The 14326-nt window shown below is 27.9% G+C and overlaps 1 protein-coding gene across 3 annotated transcripts in view; it reads left to right on the top strand.

Annotated features, from left to right (window-relative positions):
• Positions 1 to 14326, top strand: part of LOC117182371 (zinc transporter ZIP1-like) — a 153442-nt gene that overhangs the window by 71456 nt on the left and 67660 nt on the right. For all 3 annotated transcript variants that reach the window (XM_033375570.1, XM_033375572.1, XM_033375571.1), the window contains exons 5-7: positions 1002 to 1154; positions 1277 to 1484; positions 4358 to 4484. In XM_033375570.1, the coding sequence (XP_033231461.1) occupies positions 1002 to 1154; positions 1277 to 1484; positions 4358 to 4484 (488 nt within the window). The remainder of the gene's footprint in view (positions 1 to 1001; positions 1155 to 1276; positions 1485 to 4357; positions 4485 to 14326) is intronic.

Below are 14326 nucleotides of genomic sequence, written 5' to 3' on the forward strand. Positions count from 1 at the left end.
GGGCGCATACTTTGAATAAAATATTTGTTATCATTCTCTTGAAATAAATGTGTTTTTTTCTTGAAAAAATACCGGTTTCATATGTATACACCTGGTATTATCCGTTGCTAGGGATTATCATTAGTTGTTGCTAAAAGATTTGTATAAGTCCTTATTTTAACAATTGCTAAGGCTTCTTATTTATCATAACTAGAGGTTGTTATTGGCTTTTGCTAGGAGTTTTTAGTAACATTTGTTAAGGGAGGGTTGTTTTTACTCGTTTCTATGGATCCTTATTAACCATTGATAAAATTCATAGTTACCGTTGCTACGCTTGTTAATATCCTTTACTAGGGCAAATTATTAATTTTTCTTTAGTGATTTTTTGAGACTTTGTCCAGATGAAAAAGTTATATATATATTATGTATAGTGGATAAGACAACAATGCTTTTCATTTATTTTATGAAATTTTCTATGTAAAATAAATGAAAAATATCAGTATTTTGTCCACTATATATAAGTTATACATAACCTTTTCATCTGGGTAGCGTGACCTTTGCCAGGGTTTATTATTTACCAGAGGTTGTTTTAATCAATTGTAGGATTTGTTGGTTGTTTTTGGTCATCCCTAAGGGACACTTTCAATGTTCGTGCTAGGTATTGTAATTTTCCGCTAATCAGAGTTGGTATTGATCCTTAATAGGGATTATTATTGCCCTTTGATGGGGGTGGTAATTGACTCTTGTTAAGTGATGAAGGCACTTGCTAAGAATGTTAGTATACCCTTGTTTTATTTTGTTGTTGCCCCTTGCTAAGAGTAGTTATTAATAGTTTCTATGGTTTGCTTTTTGATCTTTGCTAAAGATCTCCATTAATTGTTCCCAAAGGATGATGTTGACAATTGCTTCGTGTTATTAACTATCCTATTCCAGATGATATGTAACTGAGTTTTAATGAAATATTTAATCTTATTTGATAATGCTCTTAAAAGAGAAATTTAATTTTGTTCTCTTTCTTATAGTTGCAATGGTCACAGTCATCTACCAATAGCAGATGATGGCGAAAGTTTCGAAATCAATTCTCTGCGAGGACTTTTGATAGTGATGGGCCTTTCAGTTCACGAACTATTTGAAGGACTGGCTATCGGTCTTGAAAGTTCTTCCGCCTATGTTTGGTTAGTTAACATCCTACTTAACTAAACCTGCATGAAGTTCTAAACCAGCATCTTCTTTAAAACATTTTATAAGAGGGGTTAAATCATTTGTAGACCTTAGTAGACCTTATGTCTTGCTTTAGGTACATGTTTGCTGCAGTAGCTGCCCATAAATTCGTGATTGCCTTCTGCATTGGAGTGGAATTAATTGCTGCCAAGACCAAGATCTACTTGTCGATAATCTACATATGTATGTTCGCCGTAGTCTCTCCTGTGGGAATTGGAATTGGAATGTTACTTGTTGGGGGTGGAAGTGCTGCAGCCAGTGGACCACTAGCTGTAGTTCTACAGGCAAGTGTTATTCTATATACCATATACCATATACCATATAGCAAATATACCCTTTACCATCCTCGTATTACAGAATCTGGTGTGCTTCTCGCGTTAAAATTTTAAAATCTAAACAATTTTCCTACATTTTTAAAAATTAAACTAGTTAAAGAATCTTTATTATCATTAGAAAATAACATAAATTCTTAACGTCCTTTCAGACTAGATGCAGCTATAAATTAAAAATTTTGATAATTAAATTTTTGTTGAAAAAAGATCTTCTCCTTCGCTCCGCTGAGAATTGAACCACATAGCGTCCGATTGCCGGTCGGGCGTTTTTCCCTCAAGTACTAGAGAGATCGAAAGAAGAATCCTTTTTCAAAAATGCACGCATTATTTTGCCAGGTGTTACGTATTCAAATTTTTCAAGTAATCTGTGATATAATCAGAGAATAACAGAAATTTGTAACGTCTTTTCAGACTAGATGGAGCTATTAATTAAAAAATTTTAAAATTAAATTTTTTCTAATAAAAACATCTTCTCCTTATTTCCTCTGGAAATCAAACCAAAGATCGAACCGAAGGTTCGATCCTTCGTGGAGTGAAGGAGACTTATTTTTTTTTAAATTAAACACGTTTCATTCATTAAGCTATTATAAATATTCATCATTTTTAACGATCCAAATCACAGTACACCCCGGATCGTCAAAGCGTTGCAGATCATTCTGATGATCAACTTCAGATCAAAATGATCCACTTTTATGGATCCAAAATTAATTTTTTTCACAACTTTCTTCATATCTGACGAGAAGCAGTTGTTCTGCTTTTGAGTAAAAATGGTAGTTAGTCATGACCAACATAAAAATTCTAAAACATTGCATGTTTTAGAAAAAAGTGTATTGCAGTGTAGGAGAAAATAGTTTAATGATTAAACAAAACAGATTAATAATCAACTAAACAGTTATATTTGAGAATTAAACAGATAAAATTTCCACAAAAAGAGAGGAATTTCCAAACCAAATACGGATTTTCACTTAAAAGTTAAATTTTCAAACAAGAAAGATTCTTCAATCGAGAGAGAAAAAACTGTAACCAAGTTCTTCAATCTTCAAACCAAAGAGGCAATTTTTTTTAGAAAACTTTTGAATTTTCAAACCGTATATATTAATTTTCAGCCAAAAAGAATTACTTCCTAACGAAATTGTTGATTTTTAAACAAAATTAGTAAATTTTCATCCAAATAATAAAAATATTAACCGTCAAGATGAATTCTCACCTAATATCATGAATCTTTAACTGGAAAAGTTAAATTTTCATTTCATTTAATGGTTTTTATTTTATTTTCAATTCAAAGTTTTCATGTTCACCAACAAAGCAATTTTTTTTTAAATAGTAAATTTTTTGCTCAAAAGATAAATTTTTACCGAAAAAGGCCAATTTTCAACCACAAAATGAATTTTTCACCAAGTAATTCCACTGTCAACCAAATAAATGTATGAAATATTGATATTTAAACCAAAGAAGATTTTAATTTTAAAGAAAAAAAAACAGTGGAATTGAACCCAAACTGACAATTTTCATCTAAAGAGTTGAACTTTCAATTGGGAAAGATTTTTTAGTCATGAAAGTAAAAAAATGTGAACCAAACAGTTAAATTTCCTACCAGAAAAATGAATTTTCCACCTAAATGAACAAATCTTCAACCAAAAAAATGAACTTTTAACAAAAGTATTAATTGATATTTCCACCAAAAAATATGTTTTTTCAAACAAAAATAGAATAGCACATTTTTAGTTCAAAAAAATATTTAACAACAAAACAACACAATTTCCAACAAAATAGTTTAATTTTCAACCAGACATAAATATGCATTATTGTTGTTGTTGAAAATTAATTGTTGTGGCTAAAAATTTAACTTTTATCATTTTTGGCTGAAAATTGATGGTTTTCAATTGAAAATTAATATTTCTTAATTGAAAATTCATGCATTTTGTTGAAAATTCATATTTTTTGGTATAAATTTAATCTTTTTGGTTAAAAATTCATCCTTTATGGTTAAAGATGCAATTGTTTAGTTTTAAATTAATCTTCTTTAGTTGAGTCCTTAAATATTTTCCTAAACATTAGTCTTTTTTGCTTAAAGTTCAACCATTTTTTAGACGATTTAAATAATTTGTTTAAAAATCAAACAATTTTTCATCAATTTTAGGTTTTTGTTAGAAAATGAACTTTTGCATAAAATCATTTGTTGTAAATTTATCATGTATAAGTTACCAATTCGTATTTTTTTATTAAATTCAAAATTTCAACTATTCTGTTAAAGATTCGGCTTTCACTAGAAAATCCATCTTTTATAGTAGAAAGGTAATCTTTCTGCGTTGAAAAAGATCTTTTTTGTTTAAAAATTCGAATTGTGGTTGAAAATGAATTTTTTTAAGTTGAAAGTTCAATTGTTTTCATAAATTTATCTTTTTTAGTCGAAAGTTTAACTGTTTTGTTAAACATTTTTTCTTTCGGAATGGAAATTCATCTTTTCTGATTCAAGTCATCTTTCTGGGTTGAAACTGAAATTTGTTGTTAAAAATATAACTGTCTTCGCAAAAATTCATCTTTTTGGCTTCAAACTTTAACTATTTGATTCAACGTTTAACTAGCTATTTTGTAAAAATATCATCTCGTTTGCTTAATGCAACTATGTGGTTAAAAATTAATTTTGTTCTTGCTAAAAATTAGTCTTGTTGGGTTGAAAAAGCATCTGATTCACGAGTAGTTGGTGATCAACGATGACACATTATTCTTATTGCATGTATAAAACACGTCATTAATTATAGTTTCCACAATAATTAAAATTTCTTAAACTTTTATATAAAAAAATAACTAAATTTATATTACAGGGAATAGCATCTGGAACTTTGCTGTACGTCGTGTTCTTCGAGGTTTTGCATGAACATCGGACTGGCCTGGGACAATACTTTTCTATTCTCACAGGATTTATTCTGATGTTTGGATTGCAGATGCTGAGTGAGTAAAACGTTTGTTGCTTTTTCAATTAAATCACTTCTTAATTCACTTTTTTTCTTCTTCATATCTTATTTCCGCTCTCAGTCGTATTCATAGCCAATCCTTCCAATTGAAATGAATCCTGAGCTAAGTGTCTCTATTTAGAAATCCATATAAAGTCGAAATGAAATCCATTTTCTTATAAACCAATTGATGCATCAAAATCGGAACATTACAAAATTGATAAATAAAAATTATATTTACAAACTACAACATTTATAGTTTGTTAAAGACAAATATATGACTAAATAAAAAAGCAGAAAAAAGAACGTCAACCAAAACAAACTTCTCGTTCTTTCCTCATTCTTTCACCATATTTTTATACTATAAGGGACCAACATGTTTCGAAGCCAATTTAGACTTTCTCATAAGGGATGTAAACTCCTGTCAAAAACAAGAATCCAACGACCAAATTTCGACCACGAAGAATAAACAAAAAATTCTATTGTAATCTGAAAAAAAATTTATTTATAAAATTTATGTTGGTGAATAGTCAACTAATCTTGTTTACTACTAAGGGCAAACATTATTCGAAGTTAATTGAGATTTCTTCATCAAGGATGATTTACAGGAAGATTACAGAAACCAAAGACAACCTCTTACTCTTTCCCTATTCCTTTCCGTCTTTTTTATACTACTAAGAGCCAACATTATTCAACACCAATTCAAACTTCCTCATCAGGGATTCTTTATAGAAAAACTACAGAGCCCAAAAACCAGCCTCTCACTCTTTCACTATTCTTTCTCTGACGTTTTATTCTACTAAGGACCAACATTATTCGAAGCCGATTTAGATTTTCTCATCAGGGATTATTTACAGGAAAGCTAGAACTACCAAAACTATTGTTTTAGTCTTTTCTTGTTTTTTTCTACTTCTTTTTTACTACTAAGGATCAACAGGCTTTAAAGGCAATAACAGACTTAACATAATTCGAAGCTAATTTAGGCATCATCATCAGAAATTATTTACAGGAAAACTGCAGCAACCAAAACAAACGTCTCACTTCTTCCTTTCTTTTCTTTCTCCGCATTTTTTAAAATACTAACGAGAAACATGTATCAAAGCCAATTTAGACTTCCTCATTAGTGATTACTTATAAGAAAACTATAGGTTTGAACAATAGAAAATTATGCTAATTGAAATTCAAGCAATGTCTTAAAATAGGAACCATAGACACTTATACAAAAAGTTACTTGGTCTGATTCTCTATTCATTGGTCGAAATTGATTCACATATAAAAATTCTTTTTTATAACAAGAAAAAATAATCGTTCTATATAATTATTATTAAACTTATCCCAAACTTTCTTATATCTTGAGACTTAGGAGATTATTTTTTTAATTAATAGCTTTGTTAACCTCTTTCTTCATAAATAACATCTTCATGAATTATCTCTTTGTTTCAATTTTCATCTAATTTCTATATGTTATTTTTTTCATGTCAAGAGATCAGAAAGGTTCATTTTCAATTAAAAATATCAACTTTCAACCAAAAATGAAGAAGTTACATTTTTAGTTGCAAACATTAATTTTCAACAAAATTAGAAAATGTCAGCCTTCGCTTCAAAATTAAACTATTTTGTTGTAAATTCTGTTTTTTTTTTAATCATTTATTTTTATAACTAAAATTCAAATATTCCATTTCTGGTTGAAAAAAAATTTTGTAGTGTAAAATTGAAGTATTTGTTTGACACTTTGTCTTTTTTGATTGAATCTATCTGTTTTTGATTTTAAATTAAATTTTTGTTGGTGGTAATATTATCCGAGGTAATATCAATTATTGCTTTAGTTCAAAGAGCATTTTGTTGCTTGAAGATTTGCCACTGAAATTAAAAATTCATATTTATGGTTGCAATTTAACTGTTTGGTTCATATTTTGTTTTCTTGACTGCAAACTCTTTCCTAGTTGAAAATTCAACTCATTATATGAAAATTCGTCACTTTCGGTTGAATTCGACTGTTTCCTTTTATTAAAAATTTTCTTTGGTTGAAATATCAATATTTTATACATTTCCCTTTGAGAATTCAGCTTTTTTTTAGTAACAAATTTATCTGATTGATAAAAAATTTAACTACTTTAAAAAAATTCTTTTTTTGGTAAAAATTAAATTTTTAACTGGAAATTTAACAAAGAAGTTAACCTCAACAAATTTTAAGCCTATACAGTAATTTCAAAAGAATACAATATATTCAAATTTATTGATTGATTTGTGTTGTGATGAATGTGGGAAAAAAGTGGAATCTAGGGTGTGGAGTTCTGCGTAGGGAGTAGTTAAAAAATTGTGAAAGGTTATTTCCCTGCGCAGAACTCCACACAGTAGATTCCAATCTTGTTCCTCACAATCATTACAAAATGAATTGAGCAATTATATTTCGCAATACTTTTATTTTTTATTTTTTAAAGTTACATTAGTGGCTGCAAATAGGGTACTACAGTGACCAAATCTTGAAAATAGGATACTTTAGAGTTTAGGGCCCCTAATCGTATATAAGGTACAATATGGACCGGTCAGTAAGGCCTGATAAGTGCAAAATTCATAAGGACTGTTCTTTAAATCATTTTTGAGATTCATTGCAAAGTAAGTTTTGATTTCAAAAGTAAAAGAAACAAATAGAAATTGGATGCAAATTAAAAAAAGAGATCACGGAGATGCTAATTATGAAGAAAGAGGGTTCCCTCAAGATATAACAAAGTTTGGAATAGGTATGATATTAATTGGATGGATTGATTCTATGATTGTTACAAAACCGAATTTTCGAATGTGCATCAATTTTCGCCAATGAATTGGCAATGAAACTAAGAAACTTGTTGTATAAGTGTCTGTGGTTTTTATTTGTAGGTATTATATACATTTCAATTAGCATAAGTTTCTGTTATACATGCCTGTAGTTTTCTCATAATTAATCCCAGATAAAGATGTCGAAATTGTTTCGAAACATTTTGGTCCTTAGTAGTATACAAAGACTGAGAAAGATTTAGAAAAGAGTGAGAGGTTTTTTTATTGTCGTTTTCCTATAAATAATGCATTATGAGGAATTCCAAATTGATTTCGAAACATGTTATCCCTTAGTAGTACAAAAAGCAGAGAAAGAATAAGGAAATAGTAAGAGGTTAGTTTTTGTTGCTTCAGTCTTCTTATAAATCATCCCGGATAAAGTCCAAATTAGCTTCGAAACTTTTTGATCTTTAGTAGTATAAAAAAGTTTTGATAGCTGTAGTTTTCTTATAAATAATTCCTGCTGAGGGAGTCTAAATTGGCTTTGAACATTGTTGGTCGTAACTGATTTAACGAAAACGGAGAAAGAATAAGGAAAGAGTATGAGATTTGTTTTGATTAACTCTTTCCTTTTTCTCCCTTTTTTTGTTTATTACATATTTGTTTCTAATGAGCCGGAAGTTAAATGAAATGTTAAACATTCTCCGTACTTTAAAGTTGCAAGATACCTTTTATTTAAAAAAACAACTCGATCCACTTTTCTCTCTAATTGGCGGATGTGAACTTAAACTGGATATTGTGTTTTGAAATGCAAAATTAGTGTTCATAGATATAGATCGGTCAATGAATCGTCGCCAGAACCTTGAAACATAATCGAGGTTATTGAACGGGAAAAAGAAGATAACATGTAGCTTGACAATTTGTTAACCGTCTCTTGACTAATTGCATAACTGCATCAAATTCTATACCTTCCTTGAGTCATGTTTTCAATTTTAAACATCTCTTTAACAATATTTTATCAATTTGACGCTTAAGGTCTCGTATTTTAGAAAGTGTTATATAGGCGCGGACTTTTCTTTAAACATGTCCTACTTTATAGAATGTCATTCAAAAACTGCGTCACAAGAACAAACACCAACTCCTTTTTTAGTCAAATCAGTAGAAACCAAATAAATCAAATAATGACAAATAGAAAAATTAATTTGAGACCAAAGAGTTGAAGTTACAATCTAACAGTTGAACTGTCAATCGAAAGAGGAAAATTTGTAAAAATTAGTTAATTATTGACCAAATAGTTAAAATTTCAAACTCAAAGATGATATTTTAACCAAGTGGTTAAATTTGTAAACAAAGATTAAATTGCAACCAAAAAAAATTGCACTTTTGAACAATTAGTTGAATCTTTAAGCCAAATAGACGAAATTTTTAGAAGGAAATTAAATTTTCATCGAAGTAAGATGAATTTTCAGTCCTCTTCTTCTTAGTGTGACGTAGTTTTTGCATGGTCTCATTAATGTCCATTATAGTCGTTTAGATGAAAAGATTTTATATTGAAAAGCAAAGATAGAGACTAACGAAAGTAATTGACTAAAAAGTCGATCAAAAACGATTGTTAATTGTGTATAAAACTGTGTTATAAAAGTCTGAAATATTTTCATAATTAATTGACTACGTCAAAGGATGAAGCGACCGTATCTGGATCATTCTTCTCACGGATGATAAAAAGCGCATTTGCTCTGTGGTAAGACTAATGAGATTTCTCACATTGATGATTAAGTAATGGAGATTATCCAATCTTTTTTTGTGATTCGATCCTTACTTTGCATTGTTAATGACTTTAACAATATTGTTATCAAGTTTCCAATGCACGTCGAACTTCTACGTTCTCACAGAATAAGAAAAACCGTTAATATTGTTTCCTCTCGGCAAAGTGTGAAGGTTGAACAGGTGATTCATGCTAGTTTCTTTACATATCATGACTTTTGATTGAGCGATTAAAAAAAGTAGCTGGCGGGTAGTTACGACATGCAGGACCTGAATTGAAGCTTCATCTTTTTTATATGAATAAACAAAGTGTTTGTCCATTTTAAAACTGAGGAGGTTGTATCAACAGGTTTTGTGACGATTCGGGTGGTCAATCCGGCTACTTTTAAACAAATTTCAGTACAAATAGCCCCATTTCCAGGTATTATAATTTTAAAGAAAAATTAATTTAGGATGATCCCTAAATAAATTCACGAATAGAATTATTTCTATAATAAAGAGAAACTTTATTTGTAGTTAGTTGTTTTATACATTTATTATTTCGTGCAATAAAAAGATGTACTGAGAGAATTTATATTCTCATTTAATAACTGAAATTGTTTTGTAGTATTCTCTTTCCAAATTCCTGTCTAAAAGGTCGAAGAAGAAGACATGACTGATATGAATGATCAACATTGTATAATGTTCAAGATAAGAATTTGATGCATCTAGAATATTTGGAATCTTTGACATTGATTATGATAACAACTTTTGGTCCACATCTAAGAATAGAAGATAAATGTATAGTACATTTTTTCAGTCCTTATAATCATACATTAAATGTGTTATCTTCATTAAAAACTTTGTTTATTACGAGGATTAAAACCACATATTTAAATATTTTTCTCTTTTCTGTATTATACTGTTCACTTTCAAGAATTTTTTTAAACTAAATTATTCGCTAAATTACGTCAATTTAGTGATAATATATTATCAGCTGATTAGTGAATTGGAAGTTCGAGTATACACTACCGATAGATTAGTCTTTTTACGTAAGTGATGCCTCGTATCCGTTTCCAGTGAATTATTTGTTTAAAATTTAAGTATAAGCAATTAAGTAATTATTAGGAGTTTTTATGTTAGGTACTCTAGTTTAATGAGTTTTTCTAGTTAATTTTCACAAACTAAAACTGTTTATAAATAATGACAAGTAATGGGTACGTGAAGGTCGTTGTACGGTGAAAGGTATCAAGTATGCGAAACATAATACGTGCAACCGCAATACTATTACATTTGTTGAATCTACTATACAAATTGGAACTCACAAAAAACCGCGAACTTTTAATGCGTGACATCCAGATAACGGTTGCGTGATTTTCTTTCTTTTTTATTGTCCTCCTTTTTCTGCTGACATTTCTCTTTCCTGGGAAACAAGTACCTTGAAAACCGTTGACAAGATCTTTGTCAGAGAAATAGTACCAATAAAGAATTTTCTCACAAAGAATACGAAAACTAATTAAAAGTAAAAACGTTTATTATAATTAATTATGTATAAAATAAATAATTAATAATAATCTACCAGTGTTCACATTTAATACATTCCGTTCGCAATATTTATGTAGTTAGTTCGTAGTGACGCTTTTTTTCATTCTTTTATCTTGAAATTAGTTTTTTATCAGTAGAAAGGCACGGTTGATTTCATGATGACGGTTAAGTAATCATTTTAAAATATTGGTTCACCTGACCAATTTTAATTATGCAAAGTTAGATAGTCATTGTAAATTTGGATAAACTCTTAAGATTACCAGAGTTGGGTAGTAATTTGTTAAAAGGAACTAAGTTTCTGAGAAGTTACAATATTTGTAAATTTTAGGGTAACTTTGTAACTATTTTAAAAAGTAACTTGTAACGAAAGTTGCTTGCGATTTTTGTAGTAATTTGGAACTTTAATGTTATTTACTTTGAAGTTACTTTCTTGTTGTTTTTGTTTTTTTTTTTGTATATTTCCTATTCAGAGAGGTTTATGGGTCATGGATGGAAAATGAATCTCTTTTGATAGAGGATTCAGCTATTTTGTTGGAAATCTGTCTTTTTGGTTGAATTGAACTGTGTTTAATTTCAAATTAAGATCTTATTCCTTTGAATTAATATTAGAAATTATATTTTTCGTTTAGAAATCATCTATTTTCGTTAAATATGCAACTACTTGGTTAAAAATTCATGTATTTCGTTAAAAATTTATCTATTTTAGTAGAAAGTTAAACTATTTGGTGTAAAAGTAACTTTTTTGTTAAAAATTCACATTTTTTTGGTTTAAAAATGTAACTCTTTTGCAAAAAAATTCGTCTTCTGGTTGGAAAATTCAATAATATAGTGGAAATTTTGTGTTTTTTCTTGGTTCAAAATTCGGCTTTTTCGTTTCAAAATGTATCACTTTTGGTAACAATATGTCTTTTTTTGCGTTGAAAATGCAACTTACTTGGTAAAAAATGAATCTAACTTGGTTGAGAATTCAGGTATTTTGTTTAATATTTCACTACTTGAGAGAAAATTCATGTATTTTTTTAAAATTCAACTATTTTGATTGAAAATTAAACTATTTACCTGAAAAGTAATTTTTTTTGAGAATTCACATTTTCGGTTTGAAAACGCAACTATTTTTAGAAAATTTATCGTTTTGGCTTGAAAATTCAACAACTTATAGCACTCTTTTGGTCAAAACTTCAACAAGATGGTTGAAAAATAAAGAAATTTTGTTTTTAATTCAACTCTATTATTAATTTTTTTTGGAAATTCATCTTTTGAGGTAGAAAATTCAATTACTTGGTTGAAAGTTCAATGGCTTTGTTGAAAATTTAGCTGTTTGGTTCACGAATTATAATTTTACTTTCAAATTCATCTCTTCGCTTAAAAATTGAACCATTTTATTTTAAATTCGATTTTTTTGTTTAGTAGAAAATTCAAATATTTCAGTAGAAAATTAAACTATTTAGTTAAAAAAAATGTTCTGGGAATTTAACTCTTCTGTTGAAAATTGGTCTTTTTGGTTGAATATTTAATTACTTGGTTGAAAGTGGAACTCCATTGTTGAAAATTTAGTTGTTTTGATTTAAGATTTATAATTTAAGTTGAAACTTCATTTCTCTGGTTGATAATGTAACTATTTTTATTCAATTGTAAAAATTCAAATATTTTGGTAGAAATTAATTATTTTTTTGAAAATTAACATTTTTGGGGGGAAATTGCACTCGTTTGTTGAAAATTCATCTTTTGTGGTTGAAAATTTAATTACTTCGTTGAAAGTTCAACTCCTTTGTTAAAAATTTAGCTTTTTGGTTCAACAATTATCATTTTACTGTAAAATTCATCTATTTAGTTGAAAAGTTAACTATTTTGTTTTAAATTCGTTTTCTTTTTAAGTAGAAAATTCAAATATTTTGGTAGAAAATTAAACAATTTGGTTGAAAATTATCTTTTTTTGTGAGGAATTTCCCTTTTTTTTTAAATTTTGTCTTTTTTGGTTGAAAATTTAACTAATTTGTTGAAAGTGGAAATCCATTGTTGAAAATTTAGTTGTTTTGATTTAAGATTTATAATTTAAGTTGAAACTTCATTTCTCTGGTTGAAAATGTAACTATTTTTATTCAATTGTAAAAATTCAAATATTTTGGTAGAAATTAATGATTTTTTTTAAATTAACATTTTTGGGGGGAATTTAACTCTTTCCTTAAAAATTCGTCCATTTTGGTTAAAAATTTAATTGCTTGGTTTAAATTTGAACTAATTTGTTGAAATTTCACATCTTTGGTTGATAAATTAAACTAAATTTTTCAAGTGTAACAAAATCTAATATTTTGTTTAAAAAATTAAACAAATTGTTTGAAAGTTAACATTTTTATTTGAAATTTAACTCTTTTGTTGGAAATTTGTCTCTTTTTGGTTGTAAATGCTTGGTTGAAAGTTGAACTACTTTCTAAAAATTTAGTTTCTTGGTTGAAGATTTATTATTTTACTTTAAATTCACCTCTTTCATTTAAAAATTGACTATTTGGTTGCAAATTAGAATTTAATTACTTCGTTGAAAGTTCAACTCCTTTGTTAAAAATTTAGCTGTTTGGTTCAAGAATTATAATTTTACTGTAAAATTCATCTATTTAGTTGAAAAGTTAACTATTTTGTTTTAAATTCGTTTTCTTTTTAAGTAGAAAATTCAAATATTTTGGTTGAAAATTAAACAATTTGGTTGAAAATTAACTTTTTTTAGAGGAATTTCACTTTTTTTGAAATTTTGTCTTTTTTGGTTGAAAATTTAACTAATTTGTTGAAAGTGGAAATCCATTGTTGAAAATTTAGTTCTTTTGATTTAAGATCTATAATTTCAGTTGAAAATTCATTTCTCTGGTTGAAAATGTAACTATTTTTTTCCAATATATAAAATTCAAATATTTTGATTGAAAAATTAACATTTTTGGGGTAATTGAACTCTTTCGATGAAAATGCGTCCTTTTTGGTTAAAGATTTAATAACATGGTTTAAATTTGAACTAATTTGTTGAAATTTTAGTTGTTTTGGTCAGAGTTTTATAATTTTATTTGGAAAATTAAGATTTTTATTTAAAATTTAACTCTTTTGTAGAAAATTTATCTTTTTTTGGTTGAACATACTTGATTGAAAGTTGAACTACTACCTAAAAAATTTATTTATTTGGTTGGAGGTTTATAATTTTACTTTAAATTCACCTCTTTTTTTGAAAAATTAACTATTTGGTTCAAAACTTAAATTATTATGGAAATTTAACTCGTTTCTTGAAAATTCGTATTTATTTTGGTTGAAAATTTAATTAATTTGTCGAAAGTTAAACTTCTTTATTAAAAAATTAGTTTTTCTGGTTAAAGATTCATAAATTTAATTGAGCGACTCATAATTCCAATTCATCTTTTTCGTTTGAAAATGGTAGAAAATTCGACTATTCGGTTAAAAAAGAACTTTTTGGTCGAAATTGAATAATCTCGGCATGAAAATTAAACTATTTCGTTGAAAATGCATGCACATATTTTATTCAAAGTTTAACGACTTTAGTAGTAATTTCAAATATTTATTTAATTTTCAAAACTAATAGAATTCGAAAAATTTTATCTTCGAACCCTTTCAATTCAAAATTAGGTTATGCGACAAAACTTTAGGTTTGAAATTGTTTAATTTTGAATACTTTTCATAACAACAAAAAATTTAGTTTAAAATATACGAGGGTAGATTGATAAGTTTCCGGCCTGACCAAGAGATGGCGCCACTAGGCCTACCTTGAGGTGGCGTTCTATAGTACCATCCTTAGATAGCTTGTAG

The sequence above is a fragment of the Belonocnema kinseyi genome, chromosome 10 (genome assembly GCF_010883055.1).
Source record: "Belonocnema kinseyi isolate 2016_QV_RU_SX_M_011 chromosome 10, B_treatae_v1, whole genome shotgun sequence".
In the NCBI taxonomy this organism is placed as follows: Eukaryota; Metazoa; Arthropoda; class Insecta; order Hymenoptera; family Cynipidae; genus Belonocnema; species Belonocnema kinseyi.